General features: G+C 33.6%; 1 protein-coding gene across 1 annotated transcript; it reads right to left on the bottom strand.

The window, feature by feature from the left end:
• On the bottom strand, nt 1-26,437 carry LOC124364247 (histone deacetylase complex subunit SAP130). Its single transcript, XM_046819573.1, has 9 exons — nt 26,287-26,437; nt 25,078-25,233; nt 20,295-20,378; nt 15,295-15,409; nt 13,685-13,930; nt 7,139-7,227; nt 3,135-3,367; nt 2,246-2,353; nt 1-431 (listed from the first exon to the last, which is right to left on the bottom strand). Exons 1-9 carry the CDS (start codon nt 26,390-26,392, stop codon nt 282-284), a joined length of 1,287 nt encoding a protein of 428 aa, XP_046675529.1. The 5' UTR covers nt 26,393-26,437; the 3' UTR covers nt 1-281.

Raw genomic sequence — 26,437 nt, 5'->3', positions numbered from 1 at the left:
TTAAAATAGCTAAAATTTTTTATTAAATCTGTACTGAAATTTAAATTACTTGTCGTAATTACAAATTATGATATGTACATATGTTCATGCCAGCACGTTTACAAATTATTAAATTATCATGACAAATATAAAATTTGCTTTTCATATTTACATTATTATTATACAAAAATGCACAATTCAATTTATGATAAAATATATTTACATTTAAAAAATAAAACTGTGCATCGATCACAAAGGCCTGAGATTTATAGACACGAGAATTGCTCGACTCCCGCACAACTTCATACCCGTTCTCTCTTTTTACCGGAACGTCTGCTAGAGAACCGGTTTAACAGTTCTGTCACTTGACACCTGTGATCAAACAGTTTCATCACTTGACACTTTGCTTCTTGCAGTTGGTCCGTGATCACTTTACTCCTCTGGATGTTCCCCTGGACAAACAAACAGAACATTTCAATTGTTGTGTCTCAATGATAAATAAGAATAAGGTGGGGGCCATTTTAAATACTACATAATTAACTTTTAGCTGTATGTGGAGTATCAGTTCTTTAGGTTGCACATCTTTTAGTTTACCGAGCAAATTTAGTAATAAGGTAAATTTTAAATTATCCTAAGGTCGATAGCATGATTGGTATGCTACACTTTTTTAATTGTTTAATATACAGCACTGAAAATCCAGATGTAATTAGCAGTGACAAGAATAGCTATTTGCATCATCGTGAATGATTTATAAGCAATCTGTAGAAAACATTTAATCTACACATCAGTTCAATTATGTATCATTTTACAGTTCTTAATAATACTGGAATAATAATAATAAAGAGAAACTATTTGTTATCAACAATTTAATAATTCGATGTAACATAACATTTTAATAAATAAGTCAGTTTTATTGTTGTAATTTATATTGTTTATTTTATTTTGTCAACTCTAAAGTAATAATTAAACTTCCAGTTAAAAATTACTAAATTACTCTATTCAATGTACCTATAGTTGTGATCTTGGTGAATTTTGTTCTGAAAGAGTGCATTTTTCACCATGTATTTGTTAAATTTTAAATATTGAATATTAACTTACTTAACAGTCGATAATCACTTACTGACTGTTGATTTAATCAAGCTCAGATCTTGATTTGTGAAAACTTACATCCGATCCAAATTCAGACAATTAATCAATTTTATTCAATAAAAGTACATGGTACAATACGAATGGTGTCAATATATTAAGTTATATGAAGAAATAGTTAAAATTAACCCTTCCCACGCGGCAAACGGATATATCCGTTAGGCCTAATTTTGACAGAAACACGGTAAACGGATATATCCTTCAAAGTCTATTTTATGTTATTTAATACATTGTAGTTGCCGTGGAATCCGCTAGAGTTCAAGGGAGGGCGTGGCTTTGTCCCTCGTGGCGTGTTTAGCCTCAGTCTGCGGCGAATCATTACGCGGTAAACGGATATATCCCGGCACGGCATATTTTAGTGTTTAACGCTGTTTTGCCATATTTCCTTATTTACTGTTTGTGTTCCTGTTGTATTTAGCATTATATTATATTTTTATTTTGTTGTTATTACTTTATTGTTGTGTCGTTATTTAAAATATTTTTAGAAATTCAAGTAAAAAGGATGTTTTTTCAATTTTTTGTAAAATTTGAACATTTGTTAAAAAAATATAGGGGTCTGATTATTTTGTGATATTGTATTATTTTTTTATTCCTAATAGCCACCACTAACTAAAAAAAACTAGAGTTGGTAAAATGTAAACAAAAATTTTAAAGTTAATTACGCTTTATGAATCAAAATTGAAAGATAAATTCCGCGTGGAAAGGGTTAAAAATGCTATTTTTACTCTAAGACTATTAAACCGTTAAGCAGATTTCACAATTTCTGCATTATTACTAATTGTCATATAATAAAACAATTTTCATGTAACAAAAAATAAAAAAAGTTGTAACTTAAAAAAATTCTTCAATTGAATATAACAATCTATCCACCAGGTACTCTTTTAAATAGGTTTTACATTTTTAAATTATTTTCATTTCTTAAGTTACAAGGGAGTTGATAGAAGAATTGCATTCCTGCATACAACGGCTTCCCTGCAAACAGCTCTAGCTTGTGACAGGGAAATGCATGCTTATCACGGTCGACCTTTATCACATTGCATTATGAAGTGCAACCTGAAGTATCAATCGACAATCATACAGCTAGTTTAGTCTTAACATGATAATGTTGAAGTTTTCTCACCTTAATTAATTCGTTGACCCTATTGATATCTACATCTTTCCCTGATTTCTTCTCTAATACTTTAAGCATTGCCGTGAGCTTGTCGAAAACGCCCATCTCAAGTTCTGACTGTAAAACACACACACATATATTATGGTAACTTGCCCAGTATTACAAACTTAAAAGAAACATGGAAACATTTTAATAATATATATTTACCACTGCAATTCCATCAGTATTTCAATAATTATTCATTTTTTAAACTGTATCATTTTTGTACACATGCGCAATCATTAATTTTTTATATTCATTAATTATACATATATAAATTAACCCTTACAATTTTAATTTGTTTAATTTTACTAAATTACATAATTAACTACAAATTGATTTTATAAATTAATATTCCTTGTATCATGCAAAATTATTTACTCTTTTACTTAATTCAAAATTAGTTTTATTAACATAAGATGTTTCTTTTGTTAATTATTTTTTGTTAGTATGTTTAAATCTTTAGATCTCTTGAAAATCATGTTTTAAACAAAATATAGATTTTTTATGTTCAATTATTTTGTTTTCATTGAAGATATATCTATATTGAATTGAATTGCTTTTATTCCAAAAATAATACATTACTGAGGCCCCTCTAACTACAATACTTGTCAGCAGGAACATTTAAAACTCTACTCTATATTCTTTGTTTAAAGTTTGTTATTAACAATGGAAGGTTTGAAAAGATAATATGTCAGGAACTTCATTTTTGTAAAAGGAAATTAATCGAGGCATAAACACCACACCTTTTGATAACACTGATTTTTCACAACTGAATAACCATACATGTCTGCAAATCAATCGTAAAGATGCAGAAATTTTTTAAAATAAATTAGATTTATCAGTGTACACTACTTACAATGTCCGTCATCTGAAGATTGAGATGATGTATCTTCCAACCCTTGGACTTCTGCATGACATTCTTCTGGGCAGCGAGATCTGTGACGGTCGGCCGCTTCTCCTCCTTGGGCCGGACGTCCGAGTACCGCAGGAAGTGATGGTTTTTTGATTTCCACATCTGCTTGTACCCGGGCCATAACATCATCGGCCGCCTGGCCACATGCTTTAACACCAGTCCGTCACGCGCGACCCCTGCAAGCACAGCCAAGTGATAGCTCAGTCAAACATATTGCTTTCCTGTTGAGGTGGTATTTAATTATCTTACCTTTTTCACAAAAAGCAATAATATTCCATTAAATCTCAAGACACGTGATGCAGTTAAAATCTACATGTTTCGGCACAATAGTGCCATCATGTAAAATTTTGCAGGTAAAAATGCTTTTGAAATCATAACGCAATATTTTGCTTTTTAAATCATAATGCAATATATTACGTCAAGCCGACAAAGGACAGTCAACTATCATAATGTACAAAGAAATTAATGGATAAAGTTGAAATTTTACAATAAGCAACAACATAATTATACTTGTTGAAGATGGAGCTTGTATTGGCTACTATTAACTTAATTACATTTTAAACACACAAAACTAATACTTAAACGTTTATTTTGTAAGACCTTTCGATAGCAAGGCTATCTTCGTCTGACACATTGTGAAAGGGGTAACCCCAAATTTACCCACACCTTACCTACGGACTGCCTATTTGGGGGTCTGAAAATACCAGGACACAATACATTTTTCGGCTTCAAAAGAAATCTCTCAGGATTGTGTTGGGGTTAGCTAGAAACCAATCATGTAGGGGGTACTTCCGAACCAACCAAGTACTTACATTCCCGTGCCTATACATCCTTGAGACCTTAACCTTCCTAAGGAAAAACATGCACATTTTTACCTCTGATCTATCTAAATATTACAACTTAAGAAAATCTCTCCGTTTGCCAACTCCAAAGCACCGTACATCATTTTTTGAAAGACAGTTGTATTACTCTTCGGTTAAATTATTTAACCATCTCCCGTTAGAATTGAGATCCGAAGAAGTAGTACCTAAATTCAGATCTAAACTTAAGTGTTTTTTTAATTGATAGAGAGTATTACTCTGTTAGAGATTATTTGATGTCCCATTAATATTAAGAAATTAAGATACATTGTTGTTCTTTTTATTAAATGTATATTGACCTTTGTCATGCAATGTATTTTATTGTTGATTGACAAATAAACGCTTTGAATTTAAACAGATGTAAATTTAATATTAATTTATCCCATAATTTAATATTTATAAAGAAAAATTGCTCCCACATTAAATTCAACAGAAAATAAAAATCTGCTGTTACACACCACTGTATCAATACTGGACACACTATATCAAAAGAAAACCTAAAACTATTAAAACACGTTAACACATCTAGATATTTAAATGCATGGGAATGCTATTACATAAATCAAACAAACAGAGAAGATTTATTAAATGAAGAAGATGGACCAATACAAAATTCAATATTACTTTCACAAAGATTACAAAGATAACATTCCAAATTTATATAGTATAATTCCAGTAATGATTTGATTTTATTTACACACTACGTCACACAGGATAAATTAATATTAAAATCACATATGTTTAACTATTATCAAAATAAAATTTACTTTTGTGATGTGTCTGACGAAGATAGCCTCGCTATTGAAAGGCCTCACAAAATAAACGTTTCAAGTATTGGTTTGTGTGTTTTAAATGTAATTAAGATAATTATACTTAACAAAGACCCAACTAATGTGTCACAAATGTGTGATAAAGAAACTAATCACTTAAAGATAACTGTTGTTTACTGTTGAAGAGATGAGTTATCTCTAAACGAAGAATCCCAGTGCACCTAGCTCAAAAGGCTTAACCAAGGTCCACAAGAACTATGTTCCCTTTAGACCATTGGTGGATTATACATCTATACTTGCTTATAAACTATTTATAAATCTATAACAAACTATAAAACAAAGTATATTAACAAAGTATAAAAAATCATGTTACTTTTGAGAAAAACTAAAGTTTGAAGAATACTTATTTGACGGACAGAAAACAGGAAACGTTGGCTTCATTTGATAATATCTCTATTGAGAAACTTTAAACATCTTAAATGACAATCATTTGAACAATTCTGGCTTGTTATCAGAAATTATTGAGATAAATTTAATTTAATAGTTATTGAACATATTCTTAGAGAACAGTACAATTGTCAGATTTTATTTTGTTACAGCAGGTTATAGAAAGTTCTGTTTAAAAATTCATTTATTGTGTAGAATTGTGTAGATAATAATGGCACTCATAAGCAAAGTTTTAATACAAAATTACCTTTCTTTTAAAGGAAAATCTTATGTTAACCAAATTGGTTGGATATGGGATCCATTCTTTCTGGTATCCTGATACCTACTTAAACTGTATAAAAAACGTGTTCATTCTTTCCAAGAAAAACAAATATTTCTGTCAAATTTCATTGTACCACAGGTACGTTGGTGGGACTATAGTTGTGTTTAATAGCAGTGTTAGGCGACTTAGTCTGCTACATAGCTATTTGAACAGTATTGGAGCGTAAGCTTAAAAGTTTACACTTGAAACTGACAAGGAAAACGGTATAAAATTTTTAGATTTGATAATAACAAAAGAAAATAACAAATCACTTGATGATGACTTGACAATGACTTCAGAATATACAGAAAGCCTACCACATAACACCAAACTATTCATGTTACCGTACACATTACCATCCAAGACAGATGATAAAAAAATTAGTTTCCATCATAAAAATGCACCTACGCACACAATTATCTTTGTTAGCCAGTTTTTGGTAATAAATGGTACAGTAACTTTGCGTCATACACCTTACTCATCTGACCTAGGTACATGTGATTTTTTCTTATTTTTGTATATAACGAGTAGTACTTTCTATCGGGGCTAGAGCCGCCATCTTGAAAATAAAAAGATTTCTACGCTCAGTAGGAATCAACTTGCGATAGCGGGCTTTCTGTACCTCTTCTACGTTTCTTAATGGGACTAGTTGAAGTACGTGCTTGAATTGGAAATTCCGCCACATGTAAAAGTGTGTTCAGTGTTTTTTTTAAGCAAAAAATTACAAATCCATGGCTAAGTTTGAGATATTAAAAACTTGTGTCATACTATGATGCCTTGATTTGAACAAGTGAAACGGTGAAGAATAGCCTAAGAATGTAGCTTTGAAAAATATATAACCTTTTTTCTTTAACTTTTTAAAATGTCTGTTAGTTTCTGGAAATTAGATTTAAAAACATTGATGAGATTAAGAAAAAACGCGGGAGAAAGAGTTGGTCACTACTCAAACCAATCCATTACTCAAAATACTTTATTTACAGTTTCATTAAGAAATATTATAATGACGTTAAAAGTACAAAAGTTATCTTCATGCCTCTTGCTTTACGAGTTAGAGTCAATACTGAAGATGAACGTGAAAAACGCTATTAGCAATGGAATAATCTACTGTAATGCTTTGAGAGTAATGCGGAGTATTTTGAAAGGGATAGGTTTATTTTTCTTTTCTTCAGTACCTCCTTGTAAATTGCATTGTATGTTACACTACGTTGTGTAACAGGGCTTCGCTGAGATTCAATTCAAGATTTCAAGTCTTCAGATTCTGCTATTTTTTCGTTGGCACCATTATTATTCATACGACAAATGTAAAAATATTTGCTAACACTCAGTGAAATCCCATGAAGTGAGGTGCACCATAATCGAACTCAATGTTTTTCATATAAAAATGAAGCTTCACGCACAATTTCAAGTCTATAGATAGTTCATTTTTAGATATAATGCAGACAGACGGACAGAAATTAAATTTTTCCAACGCAAGTGATAATCTTCGCTAATGTTCAGACAGTAAATGATATCAGGACAACTACTTTAAAAACCTACTTAACCAGAACATGTACAAACACAATAACTTACCATCCTTAGACGTCTTTTTGACTTTCTCCGATGGAATGAACTCCATTTCATCATCACTGAATTTGGGTTCTTGAATTTGATTTCCACTCCTAAAATTAAACACAATACATTAGTTTGACCAGACTATTAATAAATGGAAAACTTGAATATTCTTAAAAATAAAAAAAGTTTACAAAATTCTGATTCTTTCCATGAAAACCCCTTACATTTGGCTGAATATGACCAACTCTTAAAAAACTCTAAAATAATTTTTTTAATGTATATCCTAGTTTTGTTTGAGGTTTTCATTCAATACACTCATTATAAAATTTCAACTTTTAATAAAAATTTAATAGATTCCTCAGTTAGTTTTGATGAACTTGTCCCTTTATTACACTTAGTGGGATTCAAACTATGAGGACTGTTTTTTTTTTCAAATCTCTGATCATGCTATGAAATTATTAGTTTAGCGGTAGGAGGCAGTGGTGCACATCGGGCACTGCATACTTCCCTCACCGTAGCGTCTGCAATTTCCGAAATTTTGTGCTGACATGGAGGCATACAACATGCCAACCTTGATAATTCTCCTACCAAAAACGTGTCATGAACTGTCGTAGAGTTTCTTCAAAACACCTGAACACTATATCAAAGTATAGTATTCACTTTTGTATCAAAGTGGAATCACAATTAAAAATATTGATATAATGTCCTTAATTTTGGAGAGAAAAATTATTTTCTAACCAAAACATAGGCCTTTTAAGGTTTTTATTTTATAGCACCTGATTAAGAACAGCTTTCATAGGATGTTCGGAATGCATAAGTTAAAAATTGAGAACATCACTGAGTCAAGCTCTGTGTCTGTTCGGCGTGTACAGAATTTGCCAATGCAGCATATCTATAGCGGGATGAAGCTGTGTGGCAGGCTGAAGAAGCCACGCCCTCAACTATCTTCTTTGCTCTCATATAGTGCGGAATATGAAACAATTTTCATGTACATTTTGGGTTCCTTCAAGACTCTCAATCAGGTAAGCGTATAGTCTTGAATCTTAAGTACTGGACTTCAAAAAGCCATTATGTTCACATCAAAATAAATGTAACAAAGTTACAGTAATATACAGTTTGTATGGTTTATGATAATGTTTTACTATATATAGGAATTTATGTCACTACTTATTGTTAAGTAGGTGTTTTCTGTGACTTCACACGCTTTTCGTAAGCTTTGCCCGTGTATGAGCACTTCTGGTTTAAGTGAATTACATTTCCAACGGCGATGTACAGTTTGCATTGTTGCCACAACCAAGAAAATGTTTATAGCCATTGTACACTTACATGTACTTTATTATAAAGTGGTCTACCGTAACACTCAAGTTTTAAGTTCAACCAAATATTTATCTTAAAGACAAATAGACATCATAACTTAGTGCCTTCAAATAGTGTTTGGCTATTTAATATACGTAACTGTCTTGTAATTGCATTTTATAGTGTGCAGGCACTTGGAAAACTTTTATATTTTGCAGCGCCACCTGGTGGTGAGTTACATCTATGGGCATAGTATATAAACCTTCTCCATGAAAAAATACATATAGATACACATTTTCATAATGATCGGTCAAATAGTTTACGATTCTATTAAGGACATACATACAAACATTCATTTTTGAATATATAGATAACTTAACATCATTGGATTGACAGCTGTTTGTGAAACCCCGTCTCAGGCGTGTCTGTACTGGTAAACCAAACTCCCGATCAGTACTACTGCTCATTTCTGTCTGTAGAAAACTCCCAATTTATATTTGCCAAATAAGTAACATTATCGACTGAATTATTCAATCTGTCAACACCACGAGATTAACTCTGGATTAATATAAAAAAGAATGCTTAGTACTTTTTAAAAGAAATAGTGAGAGGACAATAAAACAACAAAATCATATTAAACAATTTAATTTTTAACATAATAAATAAATCCATGTATACTTAAAGAAGCAGTACTTATTTAGGAAAACATTATGCAATGCACATGCATTTTCAGATGAAATAACATACAGAACATTGTAAAACTACCTATACTAATCCAATAAGAATGATTTGGACCACATTTTAAAGAAACAAATGCAATTTTAAAACCAGAAACTTGAAGAAAATTTTTGTGGATAGACGTCTAAACTAGAATAAACACCTAGGATGTATAGGGAATAGATGAAGTGGTTCTGACAAATAAAGTAGATGGGAAAACTTTGGTTGCAAAAGAAGATAAGAGAAAGGAAATAGAATTAAGGAGCCCAAGATAAATCATGAGATTGTAGCAATAGAGAAAACTAGTGTGGATAAAATACAGGAAGAAAGGACTCACTAGGCTAGTGACAGAAGAGTGCCAGTTTTGGTTCAAAATACTCTACTTAATAGTATAATCTCTATATTATATTTTAAGATATACTACCATTTATACTCTGTACATTTTCTAAGATAAAAGATGTTTTTAAGGTATTCTTTTGTAATTCCAAGTATTTATCTTAGTTATGTCTGATTGCCTGTCTGTGCAATAAATGTTTGATAGTAAGGCCATAAAGACTTCAACCTTGGTATATAGAATTTCTTTTGTCCAAGGAAGAACTCTGTACGTTTTAAAATCACAAGGTCAAAGGTCAGTCAGTCCGTTTACCTGTATAACAGTTCTTGACACAAAGGTCCTAACTCAAAATTTTGGTTCCTCTTGGTCCAAGAGAGAACTCTGTGCGTTTTATCACAAGGTCAAAGGTCAGTCAGTTTGTTTACCTGTATAACAGCTCTTAATACAAAGGTCCTAACTTGAAATTTAGGTTCCTCTTGGTCCAAGGAAGAACTCTGTACGTTTTGGAATCACAAGGTCAAAAAAGGTCAGTCTGTCCAGTTACCTGTTTAACAGCTCTTGACACAATGGTCCTAACTTGAAATTTAGGTTTCCTCTTGGTCCAAGGAAGAACTCTGTACGTTTTGGAATCACAAGGTCAAAGATCAGTCTGTCCAGTTACCTGTTTAACAGCTCTTGACACAATGGTCCTAACTTGAAATTTAGGTTCCTCTTGGTCCAAGGAAAAACTCTGTACGTTTTGGAATCACAAGGTCATAGGTCATTCTGTTTCTTTACCTGTATAACAGCTCTTGATACAAAGATCCTAGCTCAAAATTTAGATTTCTTCTGTACAAGGAAGAACCATACTGATTTTGGTGTCAACAAATTGAATGAAAGTCCAATCACCTGTCTGTCATCTGTGGAATAATAACCCATTGATTCTGTTCAGATATTGGTCGGGTCTTTTAATACTCCGTCATATTGGTTTATTTCAAATGTGAAATGAAAGATAAGAATTGAAAGAAAAGAAGAATGTAAAATGAGGGTTGTGATTATGCCGTGGAGAATCAAAAGAATTTGGTGGAATGGTGCCTCTAGGAGTAAGTGGTTATGGTTGGATAAAGTTGCAACCAATTTTATGAATTGAATTGAAATATCTTTATTGATTAAATGAACATGATACAAGATTAGTTAGCATAATGATACTATGTAATGTCTATTATGTTAGATTAACACAAGATTGTCTTTGCAGTAGTTTATTTGGAATACAAGACATTTGTCTATTTTGTTGTACAATACTTAGACAATATTTATCATTTCTATCACCAATACATCAAAATTTGAAACTTAACCCTGGAAGTGGCAGTTGTAAAACTTGTAATTGCAGGCAATTTCTTGCTAGTTAGTTCTACACATCACCGTTTAAAAATCTGTAGAATAATGATCATTGAGATAAAGTATTTGATCAGTAAGTTAGAGCCAACATTTATACAAGGCTGTCAAGAAAGTATTTGATATTACTGAAAGGCTAGCTCACTGACCGCAACCAAATTTTAGTTTCCTTCAAAGTACTCTCTATTGAACACGATGCACTTGTTACAATGATTATCCCACTTCAAGATGCAGGTTGCAAAGTCTGCCTTAGGGATCACCATTAGCACTGCCAAACATTCAGTCTGACCTCTTCAACTGTTTGAAATCTGGTTCCTTTGAGTGGGGATTTCAATAATGGCACCAGCCCAAAGTCAAGGACGGTGGTCATCGTTCTGATCGCTAACTGCACATGTTCAATGTTTTCAGGGGTTCACGTTGGTGAAGGCTGATTAGAAGGTGAGCCACTTTCAACAGAATTATAGGTATTAAAAACAATAAATCATTTGAATCAATAAAAAGTCGTGGACATGGCTTCCCCCTGAAAGGTTTACTGGATCATTTGAGTTGTCTTCACATAAAAACATTTTAAGGGAAAATATCCAATGAAGCTTTGAGAAACACACGCAATAAAAATTTTCTGACACCTGACTTATTAAAAGTATGAAGAAGAGCTATTCTCGGTGCAAGCGGGAGGGTACAGAAATAGTGCTTGCTGAGTCTTATCATCGTTCCTAAACCAGACTTCAATAAACCAGAATATCAATAGGTAACAAAATTTATTCACTACAACTTCAAAACATAACACAACATTACAAAAGATTGCAATCGCAAGAAGTGCCAACATACGCTCAGCTGATCAACAATGCTCAGCTGTTTATATAGCTACACGTTCTAGAAACATTACACATGAAAACACTAAGTTTGGAATATTACCCTAATAATAACGTAAATACGTTAATCTGATGAAATTAGTTACCATAGATAAGGAGTAATCGTCAAATATTGGATACTTTCCAGACAGTCCTTTTATATAAATAGTTATTGAAAAACATGATAAATTAGTACTTTTGCATTTAAAATTAAAATAAATCAGTCAAATATAAAATTTTGTAAATAAAGATTCAGAGAAAAATATTTCTTTTTATCTTGAAAGATATACATAAAAAGATCCTACTTTTACTAAAGCTAATTAAATTTTATTACAAAACGTAAAACTTTGGAGGCGAGTAGAAGTGTCAAGCCGAAGTTTTTATATCAACATTATATATATTTAGCATATGTACGTAGTATGCGTTAAACTTCAATGAAATATAGATCAAATTGAACAGTGAACACCCCGAATAATCTGATATATAATACGACCTATTTAATATTGATGTCCGGCAGCAAAAGTTTGATTAAGAAGGTGACAGGGGAAACATTAAAAAATGACTAGTATTTTTTTTGCCACTTTCAGAGTTAAAAAAAAAACAAATTTTTATGACTGTAATACTATGAGTTCCTTTCACTATACCACATCTTATGTATATTATTACCTATTTATATAGTGATTATAATAAGTTATAGAACTATCTGGATGGACCTAACCATGTAAAACACTTTTAATAATCAGCATGCTCTTCTCCTGAAAGTTTTGTTTTACTCATTACTTGACAATAATCCACTGGTTGTTGTCTGAAGCCATATTACTTCTTTGTGATTCACACTGATAGCATGCACACACTTCAGAGGTTCAAGAAGAAAAGAAAGACCGATCGAAACCCGTTGTTCCAGCATTTTTTGATCCCTGGCATTCTTCACTGTCTGGAACCCACCATTGTCAGCATGCCAAGAATCAGCGGAACACTTACCACACGTAAATCTCTTCATCGCGGACTGTGGTCGGTTACATGCTTACGGTAATTTCATGGGCAGACCACGGTAAGGATAATCTTAGCTCCTGAAGATTGTCATCTACAAAACATTCTGCACCCTTTAGTCTCACTTCTGACAACTCGGAACAATCCAACTCAGAATTACATCGAAAGATACACACCCCAAAGTAGATACCATTTAAAAGTCAAGCCTCCAAATTAGATTGTAATTTGTTACATACCAACAGTGCTTAATGCACTTTCTTATTTTAAATTTTACTGCATTGCCCAATTTTATACATTGTGCCAAATATATTAAAAATATCACTAAAGTAGGTTTGCCAAAATTATCTTACTAAAATACAAAATTTAAGGCACATAATTTGATGATGGACCAATTTTACTTATCCTGGTTTTGATTCTTTGATTTCAGATTTTATAAATAAATTTAATAATAATCAATTTCAAAGTACAAGATTACTATTAAAAAATGAATTAATACAAACAAGTATTTTTCCTGTCCAATTCAATCAAATATTTCTATAAAAAATTGAATTACAACAAAACTTTATGGATGTCATAATAATGTATGTAATATAATTTGTTTAGCTTTGAAATATAATTTATTAATATTGAATAAAAAAAATAATCTCATTTCACTTCTATACATATTCTTAGTATAAATTAAAGAACAAACAAAATATTAATAACTCAGGTGCGCCAACTATACATGACAGTTAACCACTTCTGTTCTTTAAAGTGATGTTATCTGTGAAGTGATTAGCAGTTATGCCAATGACAATTGTATTATAAATGAAATAACAAATGAAGTGACGTTAATTATCGATACTTTGTGTATTTTGTATTGCTACAGATCCAGTTTGCAGAGTTTCCTGCTATACATATACAATGAAGCTGTCACTAATATTACCCATGGTTTCTACTCTGTTTATTCGAGATCTAATGGCCAAACTACATCATAATAAACAGCAGAAAAAAATTACTCACAGCTGCTGTTTCCTCGGTTTCTTCCGCGGGCTCATCTCCAGAGGCCGATCGTCTTCCACAATGTCCGGCTTCAGTGGTGGCGAATCTGTGCCGAGACCTGGCGAGGACGTTGCCGATATCGTAGTGGAACCCCCCGAGCTCTGTGCCCCTCCATTGCCTCGAGGCGGAGATGGAGGAGAACTGGGCGTCGAGACAGTCAGTGAGCCAAACAACGGATTCAGGTTCTTTGCTGCCTTACCGGGCGTTCTATAAAAAAAGAAAAAAAATTATATATTCACAGTCCTTATTTTTGTTACATTTAATAATAATACGTCCTTGTTTGAAGTTTGTTTTTGACAATGGAACGATTGTGAAGGAAACAGGATTTTTCCGAATATTTGCCAATGTTCAGTGGTACAAAAAATCTGTAACACTATGTTTTGAGATCTGCAATCTGATCTTTTCTTCATGTAAATAACTAAGCTAACACATAATTACAAACTAGGTTAAAATAACTTAATTAAATTTAAAACACACAAAACCAATACTTAAAAACTTTTATTTTTGTAAGTATTGGCCTTTCGATAGCAAGGCTATCTTCGTCAGACACATCACAAAAATAAAAGTTTTTAAGTATTGGTTTTGTGTTTTAGATGTAATTAAGTTAATAGTAGCCAATACAAGCTCCATCTTCAACATAGGTTCAAATAAACAAACCTAGAGTGTTGTGAACACACATAAGCCAGGAATTACAACCACCATGTTATGTGTCAACTTCACTAACTTTAAAACATGTACTTTTATAAAAACAAAAAAAACAAAACACAACACTAATTAATTATTCAAACTGAACTACAGAGTACAGGTCACAATAGGTCTGCATTCGCCGACCAACCACCTACAACTGACTACAGGCCAATGGTAAATGACAATCGTCACAACATAAACATTATGGCGGCAAAATGGAGGGTTTTTTTTATTATTGGTTCATGCTAGATGGACTTCTTAAAACCATACAATGATAATAATTCCTTGGCCAATTTCTTCAATGATAATTTCAAACCATAATAATGATAATTTCTTTTAAATCAATACAAACCCATTGACGTAAAGCTGAAAATAAAGCTCAGTATGCTAAGTTCAAACTTACAGTACGTAAACATAACACATTTTAGTGAAATTTAAAATTTCTTTAGTTAAAAAAAAAAAAAAAAATAATCATGTTTAAATTAAGCTCATGAATAAAATCAAGACAAGATTTTTTTCAGTATGCATGATAAGATTAGTTATTTGTTGGGGATAATGCCTCATTGTTGGCAGAAATTATTAACATAACGCAGAAAAAGTTCCATTTTGCAAAAATAAATTCTTACTTATGCAGACCATTTTGGCTCCCTAATTATTGAATGTACCTAATATTTTAAACATTTAAATTGTACTGCCTATTCCAAGCAACTAAAAAGAAATTTTTACAATTATTTGAGAAAAAGACATCCGGGAAATTGGTCCAAAGTTGTGTTGGACTGCAGACACCCTCTGCAATTACCAGTTAAATAATACACGACTTAAGAAAGGCATCAAGCGAAAAATCATGCTGCAAACAAGCATATAACACTGAGAATAAAACTTACCCTTCCGTATCACGTTTACGCAGGATGCTCGGTCTTGGAGAGGCATTCTGCTTCACATGAACGGCAGGCTGACTGGCGACGTTGTTGCAACTCTCTGCCGTCAACGGCTGAGCACCTGACACGTACAACAGACAATAAATATGAAGCTGTATGAAGCTCTATATAGAGGGGGGGGGATAAGTCAGTAACCTAAACAGAATTTGGTCTCGTGTTAATGATCTCAAAAACATAGACAAAAACTTCGGTTCTATCTGGCTTAAGATATGAAGATTGTCCAATAAATCCCTAGAAAAACAATTTATTTTGAATTCTTTTACATTTAGTAAGGCTATTTAGGCTAAAACATTTTTCTATTAATAATATTGTTACTAATAAACTTGAAAAAGTATTTTGTTTTATAACTAATTATTGGAATGATAAATTTGAAATTTTTGTAATTGATATACCAAAAATATTTTCCAAGTTCGCAATGTTTTACAATTGATTTCGACATACATTGGTTCTAACCTATTCTCACCTGCTAAGCGTACTCTCAGATCAAAAAGTATAGATATCAGAGTTTGAACTTTAACCACAAACTAACCAGTAGAGCTAAAATTGCAGGAGTTACGTTAAAATTATCTGCCTTATTTCTGTGTTTATTCATATAAAACAAATGATTTACAAACTTACAGTTTTGATGTTGGTAAAACTGAAAAAATACCAACATAGATTCTAGGCTTTGGTGCTTTTCAACCAAACTGCAACCATGAAATTATTAACTGGTAAATTTGTGATCTTATAAGAGAAAATATTTTAAAAAAGATAGGTACAAGTGCACTGTTTTTTAGTATCTAATTTTAGAATTGTATGAATTAAAGTTGTCATCAAATTACTATTTTAACTCTTCTTCTTAGGTGTTGGCCAAATTCGGCATTTGTTACATTATAGAGCTCTCTATCATCTTGGCCATGTTAATTTTGTAAACTACAATTTAAAAGTTTGATCTTTAAATCGGTTCAATTGAACAGATTTTGTTCATTCACTGCAACGGGTGTAAGATCGTTGGAATGTGCAAACCACTAGACTACAGAGGAAGCTGTAATAACTATTGTTCAAAGTGGTTAAAGATTGAGTTGCCATGCATAAGACACAGTATAATTTTGTTCACACCTAGTCTAGTGTGTAAAATGCATTTGATACTCTTTTGACCGGAGGTCCTTAATTTTCCTTCAATATGTATATCATGAAGCTGCGATAATAAGCAACTTCACCAAGAAAAGTTTCTTGACAAAAGTCCAGTTGTACAAATTTAATGAGAGTACTTTTTCACATGGTTGTAAAAATCAGTCATGGTCTGAACTAGTGTTACGTAAATTATTAATCATGAGGTAAATATTACTTAAGTAAAAATCATAAATAATTCTTCTAATTACTTCAAAAGAGAAATCGTCCAGCTTTGATATTTGGCCTTCCTATTCTCACATAGTGCTTCTTACTTGATCTACATAGGCTATCTTGATTTTCCTCTATGGAAGCTCCAGATCTCTTCATTTTTGCTATAGACTTTCTTCAAGGCTCCGAAACTTTTTGGTACACTGTGTACCGTACGACATTAAAACTAATACCTTTATCACACTTAAAACAAACATAGCACTAATAATCATCGCTACTTTACCATCTGATTAGTGAGGAGATATGGGGCATTTTAGCTGATGTGAACTTAGAGCACATACAAAATCCATGAAACGGAGTCGACAGATACAGTATTATAACAATAGTTCCATTTCTATTTAAATATACTACATATTGAAAATGAAGTATGACACCACCACCACATAAATAGGTTTGATCTTATAAATTTTGGATAATAGTGTCCCTGGTATAAAAGCAATACAGACACTGTTTGAAAACTCTCTACATCATAATTTTTTACAATATTGGAACAACTTTTGATAAAGATTTTTTTTATTTAACCCCTGGAACCGTACACCGGGGTACTGAGTGCCCCAGGGATTTTTCATTTTGCTGTAGTTTTATGTTGGCAACGCGCAGCGCCACCATACTCCACGACTTTTGCTTGTTTGTGGCGACCAGTCAGTTGCATTGTTTGCCGTGTGCGTGACTCATCGCTGTTTGTGTCTACAGTTCATGTTTGGGGCACTCAGTTCCCCAGTGTTACGGTTAGTGTTACTTTATCCACAGGTGTACATATTTTAGTTATTTTGTTTTATCTCTGTTATTTTTTTGTTTTTGTGTGTTTTAAATAATCATGGATAACCTGCAAGATGATGAAGACATTTTAAATGAATTACTTCGATCATCTGAGACCGATCAGCTTGATGTATTTGAAGATCAACCTGATTATGAGAATGAACTGGACTATGTAGAAGATGACGATGTCTTATCAGATTTGTTTTCGCCTGATGCATCGGAGGATGAGTATTTACCAACTGAAAGTGACAAAGAGGAAGAAGTGTCAGAAATTCTGCATAAGAAAAAAAGGGCGAGACGAAGTTTTGAAGAAAGTGTTGAGCCTGTACCCACAACTTCAGCACAGGTTCTGTCAGAAGATGATGAAGATGACGCAGACATAAGAGGTAACAGTTCTCATGATCAGCAACAAAATGTAATCCAACTAAAAAAAAAACAACTTTTGGGAAAAAATAAACATCGCTGGTCTACAAAACCATCTACAAGAGTTGGGGAGGAACGCCAAGAAGAAATATAATTTATTTAGATCTCGTCCAGAAGGAGCTGCTAGGGGAGTCACAAAATCCTACTCAGGTATTTGACCTATTTTTGGATGAAACTATTATAAATAAGATAGTTTATCATACTAACCAGGAGATTAGAGTAGATAAAAAAATTACAATACAACAATCAAAGTTGTACCGAGAAACGTGTCCAGTCGAGATAAGAGCCTTATTAGGACTTGTGATTTATTTTGGTGCTCAAAAACAAAACCACACTCCAATCGAAATTCTTTGGCAATGAATCAAGAGGACTTCGCATAACCAAAACTGTCATGCCGTCTTCGTAGATTTGAATTCTTAATCAATTGTTTTGAGGTTCGATGAAAAGACTACTCGAGATGCGAGAAAAGAGCTGGATCCTTTTGCTGCAATCCCGAGAAATTTGGGATATATTTATCCAGCACTGCAAAGAGCTCTACACTCCTGGAGCGTATTGCACAATTGATGAACAAGTTGCTAGCTTTTCAGGGGTAACTGCCAATTTCGTATGTATATCCCAAATAAGCCTGCCAAATATGGTATAAAAATTGTAATGTTATGTAATACAAATGGGTATTTGATTAATGCCATTCCTTATATTGGGAAAAAAATGGATACTGAAGGAAAACCCCAAGCAAACATTTTTTGTGGAAAAGTTGTCGGATCCCATTAAAAGGTAGTAACCGAAATATAACCGTTGATAATTGGTTTTCCCTCGGTACCACTTTTCAACGAGAAGATGCTCGAAAAGCATAATATTACAATGGTTGGAACTTTACGAAAGAATAAACCACACATTCCACCAGAAATGTTGAAAAACAGACCAGCGGAAACATCACTGTTTTTGTTTGACAAACAACTAACAATGGTGTCTTATGCAGCAAAGAAAAATAAAATCGTGCTTCTCCTATCTAACATGCACCAAGTGTTCCAGCTTACGGAAAGGTACCACTTTGCCAGAAATGATTCACTTTTATAACTGTACGAAAGGAGGGGTTGATGTACTGGATCAAATGTCTGCTCAGTACTCATGCAGCAGGAAAACGAGGAGATGGCCCTATGTGCATATTTTATGGAATGTTAAATAGTATTGGTTTGAACTCCTACATTATTTACAAAGAGAATACCTATATGAAGTCAAACCAGACCCCAATGTCTAGACTTACATTCTTGTTTACTCTGGCAGAAGACCTCATGAGGCCTTGGATGGAACAGCGGCTGCAAAACACATCAATTCGAAGAGGGATTAGGCTTTCCATTGCGGAACAACTTGGTGTGCAAGTGCCAGTCAAGCCAGCACCTGTCAACCGTAAGGCCGGAAGGTGCAGCATTTGTCCCCGGAGCAAAGACACAAAAACCACCAACTTATGTGATGAGTGTAAGCAGTTTTACTTGCAAAACACATTCTGATTCTGTTTGTGTTTGATTGCAGGAGTGAAAACTAAGAAAAAAAAAACTTGAAAGTTCAGGATCTAAACTAAACCTTCATACAAATGTAACTTTTTCTTGTATGTATGTTTTACAGCCTTGAATATACTTAAAATTGTATCAATATATTTTTGTTTCATTGTTCAAAAAAACTTGTAAACCAATAAGATGTGTTTTTAATAAAAAAGAATTGACTTAATATGAAAAAAATATTTTTTTTAAATTTTGGGGGCACACAGTACCCCAGTGTACGGTTAGTGTGACAAAAATTGAGGTGTATGGTTCCAGGGTTAAGAACAACGTGTGAGCAGAGACTATGTGGAGTGAGTTATTTATTTATTTTTTTAAACAAATGATCAATTGTCATAATATAGGTTTAATAGTGGTGTTTCTACAACCATTACTACTTTTATTAGAACCTCACCACAGAAACAGAAATTTCCATTAGCTTTACTTTAATTAATTGACAAAGATTTAAACATGTTTCTTTTTAGTTATTTTTTTAGAGTGTCACAAAAATGATATTTTTGCTCTTATTTATAATATGTTATTAATTAATATGTTGCTTTATGTAAAAAATGTAAAATTATTTTCACGTTATCATGAGTTTTTTGTGGACATTTTCAAAATAATCAATAACTAAAGGTGCATAAAAATTTTACTTTGTTTAAACTGTTTTACTGAAACATTGTAAAACTTAATTTTCTATTGTATTGTGTTATTACCACCTATTCTTGTTTTTAATCCGTCCGACCTAACGTAAATTTTTGCCGCACTAATCAGATCAGATTAAATGAAACTAAAACTATCACACTTTCATAACCAAACTGAAAGTTCTTGTACAACACACAGACTCACTTTCACTAGGCACATAGGGGTGTGCTGAGGAGTCCACTACCATAACGGGGTTGAACCGCACAGGTTGTCCTGAGGTCACCAGTCCTACAACAGAAACAACCAACAATCGTGTCATCTGTCGACGGCTCGGCTTATAGTAACGGAGAGGCATGCTTTGTCAGAGGCACCTGCCCCATTCTCTAGACACACTGCGGACCAGACTAGAGTCGGAGGGAACTTTTGAAAAGGTTTAATGCGGATTGTTTACATCGCAGGTCTCAATAGGTGTGCGAGACGAGTTAAAGCCAATTCATATAGCCTCATACATTCACCTATTCTTCAAAGGCCGTACAATTTAAATGAGACTATTTTTTCCATGAACTGTGTACGGAGTGAAGAGAGCAACCGCACAACAGAGTTGTTCGGTAGGGCAAGGACGTGACCTTCGGTTCTTCATTGCGTTCAACCGAAAAGCCTTCCATGTAACTTCCAGAATGGCAGAACGAACGATGATGAAAATAAGCAGAGATTGGGACTGCCTGAAGAAGATCCCACGGAATATCTACTGGGAGAGGAGGAATAGACAGAGATTAGGGAAACTCTGCTTCAGCTTTACCAGATCAGTTTTTTACCAGTTGAAGAGAGAAGTTTTACTCCCTCAGGTCTTGCTATAGCCTTTACCAGAGGAAACCAATGATCCATCTCTGGAGTGAACCAGATTTAATGATCCCCTTATACCAGTATCTCAACATGAACGGTTAGTCTTAGTTTTAATACCTTGTCAAAAACATTTCTTACACAATTTACAAGTTGAGCATTTCAGCCTTTTTGTGAAGAGCCATCTTCAATCAACAGATGGCTATGCTGAAACGCATGGTTTTAGATATGTTTTGTTTAAACAGTTTTTGACACAGTGTTATTTGGAAAACTGAGGTAAGTCATTTGCAGTTAGGACATTCTCATGGAAGCCACGATTACCCACATTTAAGTGATATAAATTTTTTTCAATCATCAGTAAATTGAGATGGTGGGTTTTTGATCGGATTAATTTTTTTGAACGGCTGTAACTTTAAGATTCCATGAAGACTCAACTTAACCAGTATAGACAAGTCACGGATAAACCCTCTGATTGACAGATATGGATATAGAAGAGGGAGCCTGAAACAGTTATGTTTACCAGTTCAGCCACATTAAAGTTAAATGTTACACTCACTACCGACTACGTTTAACTGAATATGTTAAACACAATAAAGTGTTTATTAGACAGATTGCTCTGTTTGGAGAATTACCATTGACTGTTCAATTGTTCACAACCTACTTAACACATTACGACTGATAATGGACTGTAATGAAATAACAACTTGGGTTATCATGAAAATTGAGCAAAACGAAATTATGAGCTTTAGACAAACAAAGAACGAGAAAGATCAGACATAGAATGGCAAAAACTAACCTAATTCAATTCCCACGAGAGAAGAGTAAATGACAATGCTTCGTAGACCTTACAGTTACGATTCCATTGGATTTAGCACCTTCTTTCTGTACAATCATGACAATTCCTTGCACATCATGGACACGGCTGTGTTGGTGACCATAAAGACATCATCAGGATAGTGCTATACAGTACATTTCTACTCTGTTTAACTACCCTCTCTAACTCTGTACACTGTCACTGAAAAAAGGTCTCATTTATATTCGAACGGCCATAAAAAAATTCTAGAGCAACACATTTTACTACGTCATGAACTCAGTAAACATTTATGACATCCTGAACATTTACCATAGAACATTTTCAGCCCAACAACACAAATAGAATTTTTGATAATTCGAAAAATTTTTCCTCCCCTCCTGAGCTACAATAGACTAAAACACTGAACACACACAACATGAGAGATTCTGTTTTACCAATTTCGCGTGAACAGAGGCTGATAACGCTCGCGTCAAGCAGCGGTATCTGTATCAGCTAAACCTGATAACATACCTTAACCGTACTGTAGAGGGTAAGAGGCCTGGAGGACACCCCCGTCTCAAGCTCCCTGTGTGCCAAACATAGGATTCAATATTGGACTAAGCGGAGGAGAAAGGAGAGGCGGCAGGGAGGCTATGGCTAGTGACTCGTGGCCTCTGAAAACAGATTGGTCAGTTCTAGCGTCTATGTTGTCGGGAATAAATCTGCCGACGCAAGCCGACGTCTGGGCTCTCTAGAGAAATTGCTAAATATTGATCTGGTCCCCATCCTCCATGGGGAAGATGAGCCTAAAACAAAGTTAACTCATGCTGTAATTTCGCTGATGAAGAGTTACCTTTGAGACCTAAATATTGAGATTATCCACTTTGATGTTTCTCGTTTCACAACAACAATTTATATTGATTGTTTAACATGCAAGAGATCGCAACCGAGGCTTACCACAGTTTTTATCTTCTCACTAGTTTCAGAGCTCGTTTTAGCTCTTACTATTACTTTCGGCACATGATTACAGCATCTGTTAGTTTCAGAGCTCGTTTTAGCTCTTACTATTACTTTCGGCACATGATTACAGCATCTGTTTCTCTAATGGTTTCTAATGTGTTAGTACCCTGCACGCAGTACTACAATTGTTACACAAAAATTGAACCATAAATACAACCACTTACTTATAATCAAGTTCCACTCTGTATGTTTTTTTTTTAAATTAATATTATTTATAAGGGCATAAGACACAAGGGTTATCAATGCTTGTATTGTTAACGGACATCTTCACTCTGTATGTTGTTCTTTTATGAAATGCTGAAAAGTTACTAGTGGCAATTTGGTCACATAGGTGATCTTGCATGATGTGGTTTTACGCCAGATTGTACAGTAAAAACAGTGTATTTTTTACAGAAAGACACTCAGTGTTTAAATTAGTATACACTGAAAAAACAACTGAAGAAGTTATCTATTTTTTGGGAGAAAATTTCCATAAGTTCAAATTTAAAACTTATAAAACCACGATTTGCTTTTACACAACCTCTTATGATCAGAAATTGGTGCGATTGCGTTAACGCCATTGACGCCAAATATCAAATTCTGACACATTTCACGAAAAAAAAAAAAAAAAATTAAACAGGATTAAATGCAATCTGTTAACAGCGCCTAGAGAATAACAGGTTCACATCGTGTTTTTGTTGTATCAAATCAAACATCTTACTCTTACTCAATACTAATAATTATGACTCACCTGAATTACCAAATAAGTACACTACTGACGATGAATCAAATTTCCAATTTAGTCCAAGCTTAGGATCTCCTGATTCCCAGCTATTACAGAACTCCTGAAGATAGTGTTCTCCTTTCATCACAAAGGATGTTTGTATCTTTGTGATGAAATGCCCCCACGAATATAAAAAGTTCACTAACCGTAAGAAGTAGTCTCTTGAATAACCACCTTTATTTATATTTTAAAATTTCTGGGACTTTGCTGTTTGAGTTACGCAGTTTAAATACAAACATATTGAATCAGTCATCAAGCCAACACATATACACTAAATTTAACATAACTTACAAAAACCTTGTCCCTAGCATATCTCTATGTAGCTTAAATTAACACTATAAGTACTAATTGAGGAAATTACTATGGTACCAGGGAAAGATATTTAAGAGGTAATATCTCTAGATACTGTGATTAACAGAGCTCCTGGTCACAATATCGGCACAACCAAATAGTCAGTTAAAAATAACTATTTAAAATTTTAAATAACGTTTCTCTTCCTACATGATACAGTCAATTGTAGTCTATTCTTTATTGAACAGTTCAGTTAAGACCTTCCTAGACCTTACTATGACATGTCACAAGATAGGGATTGCAATTTGAAAATTTAAAGTTACCTCCTTCTACCACCCCTTTGAAAAGGGGGATGACATTTTTGTTACCCTAAAAAAATCCAAAAAAGTAATTTAATGAGTATGGCGAAGGTTGTTCATTGATATCTCAATCCGTTTGGAATATATCCAGGCGTATCAGGACTTAATTTACACCCTTAGATTTAAGGGATTGTTTGCCCATAACTTTTGCTAGGATCGTCGTAGAGATGTTTTGTTCACGTAATTGTGTGTTTCTTTTGAACTTACCTTTCAAATGACATGTCACAAGATGGGGTTGCAATTTGAAATTTTAAAGTGACCTCCCCTCTACCCTCCTTTGAAAAAGGGGAGTGAGAGGAAATATTTTTATCCTTCAAAAAGTTCATAAAAGTATTTTAATAGATATGGTGAAGGTTGTACATTGACATCTCAATCCGTTTGGAATATATCCCGGCGTATCAGGACTAATTTACACCCTGTATACAATGCAGGTGTCAGGAATAAAACATTATAACTGGAAATTTAAGAGAGCAGCTGATTTGTGTCAAATTCTGCTATGAACTGTCCCATAGGTGAATTAACTCATTTCCATCATCAGACTGCCCTGCCCATCTAAAGGCTAGACAAGAGGAAGTCTACTGTGTCTCTATAAAGCCTATGTACACACAAAAAATCCTTACTTTATTCTTAATAACGATTGATTTTAAAAATTAAATTCTATTTCCCTCCAAACAAGAATTGATTAAATAGATCACTTGAACAATAATGTTTCAGTGAAGAAAAGTGAGAAGTGGGAGTTTTCAGTTTTAAACTGATTGCTACGAAAAGCATTTATTTTAAAAGGAATTGACTATTCAATACAAATGATAGTCAAAAACTTCTTCAATTCTACAGCTAAAAAATTAACATTATAGATTATGTGATGAATTCAAATATTTAAAAGTAGAGTAGAGTAAGAGTGGTACAGTTATCTGAGATTACCTTGGACTTGGGTGGGAGTGGGCCTGGTTTGTTGGACTGAGGTTGTGGTGACCGGTGCCGGTGTGAACGTCCTGAAGTTGCTGGGATTGTCGTAAAAACTGTTGGGCTGAAGGCTGTACAGCGGGTTTGCTATGTTCACTATGTTTCCACCTGGAACTGCATATGGTTTATGTAGCCAGTTGTGAACAGCGGAATTCAATTTTATCCAGACTATCATTGTTAGTCTATTAATGTGGCAATCTATCTATGCTTTATAGCGATCTGTGCTTTGCATACTGCTGACCAGCGAATATATACAGCAGATTCGCGGAGAGCACATCATATATACAGAACTGCAAGCAAAATATTTACAAAACTAAGATAATTTGTAAATTAAAATATCTATATCTACGGGTTTTCATACACAAAGTACGACAAAAATCACATTTTTTGTGATTTGCAATATGTGTAATTACGATCAGCTGTGCAGTCCACAAACAGATGAGGAAGACTCACGGTGATGCATGAATGCATAGAAGATACTAACTAAAGCAAAGTATTATTTGCAAAACTATAATAATTTGTTAATTCATGTTTTGTACCTACAGATTTTCATGTACAAAGTACAACAATAAACACTTTTCAGCGATTTAGTAACTTGCGTACTGCCGTTCAGCTGGTGTCTGAGAACATACGCAGGAAACGCACAGCAATACACAAACGTTAATACAGAAAATACTAACTGCAAGCTAAATATTATTTTCAAAAGTATGATAATTCGTTAATGAGGTTATCTATTTACAATTTTTTACACAAAGTACAGCAAAAAAAGTTTTAGCAGTCGGTAAATTGCGTACTGGCAATCAACTGTCGTCCGCAAAATACAAATACACAACAGAATCGTGCCTATATAATTTTTGTTGTTTCCTGTGCCAGTATTAGCCCTGTTCTCACCAAGGAGCTTGATTTTGAAAATTTTACTCTAACACAACAGATTATTTTACAAGAACCACAACACATTACTAGTGCATTGGTCGAGTGCGACATAGCCGAATAGCTGGGAAAATGAGATTATTAAGGTGACAATTTCCTAAAGAAAAAACTACGGCTGATCCACGAAATTACTGGCAAGGTGTAATTTAATCGTCTTCATACTTTGTTAGAATCAGTGCCATTATAATCTCAGAAATCAAATCCACTAAATATATAGATACAATGTTAAGGATTTACCTTGTGCAGGCTTGTGTGTGGTTTGGATATAGACAGAGGATTCAGGGGCTTGGCAGTAGACTTTGGAGACCCCAACACCTGGACCTGGGGCCGACGTTACTCTCATGGCACTTGTTAGTACAGACACTGAAATAATTTTTTTTTTAACTTA

The sequence above is a fragment of the Homalodisca vitripennis genome, chromosome 6 (assembly GCF_021130785.1).
Source record: "Homalodisca vitripennis isolate AUS2020 chromosome 6, UT_GWSS_2.1, whole genome shotgun sequence".
Taxonomy (NCBI): domain Eukaryota; kingdom Metazoa; phylum Arthropoda; class Insecta; order Hemiptera; family Cicadellidae; genus Homalodisca; species Homalodisca vitripennis.
This window is presented reverse-complemented; position numbering and strand designations above follow the sequence as displayed.

Excerpts from the sequence above, each read along its gene's own strand:
- LOC124364247 (XM_046819573.1), bottom strand. The coding sequence starts at position 26,392 with ATGAGAGTAACGTCGGCCCCAGGTCCAGGTGTTGGGGTCTCCAAAGTC. Across the intron at positions 15,410-20,294 it reads CCCCTATGTGCCTAGTGAAA|GTGCTCAGCCGTTGACGGCA; the intron begins GTGAGTCTGTGT and ends TGTACGTGTCAG. Across the intron at positions 2,354-3,134 it reads ATCTTCAGATGACGGACATT|TCAGAACTTGAGATGGGCGT; the intron begins GTAAGTAGTGTA and ends TGTGTTTTACAG.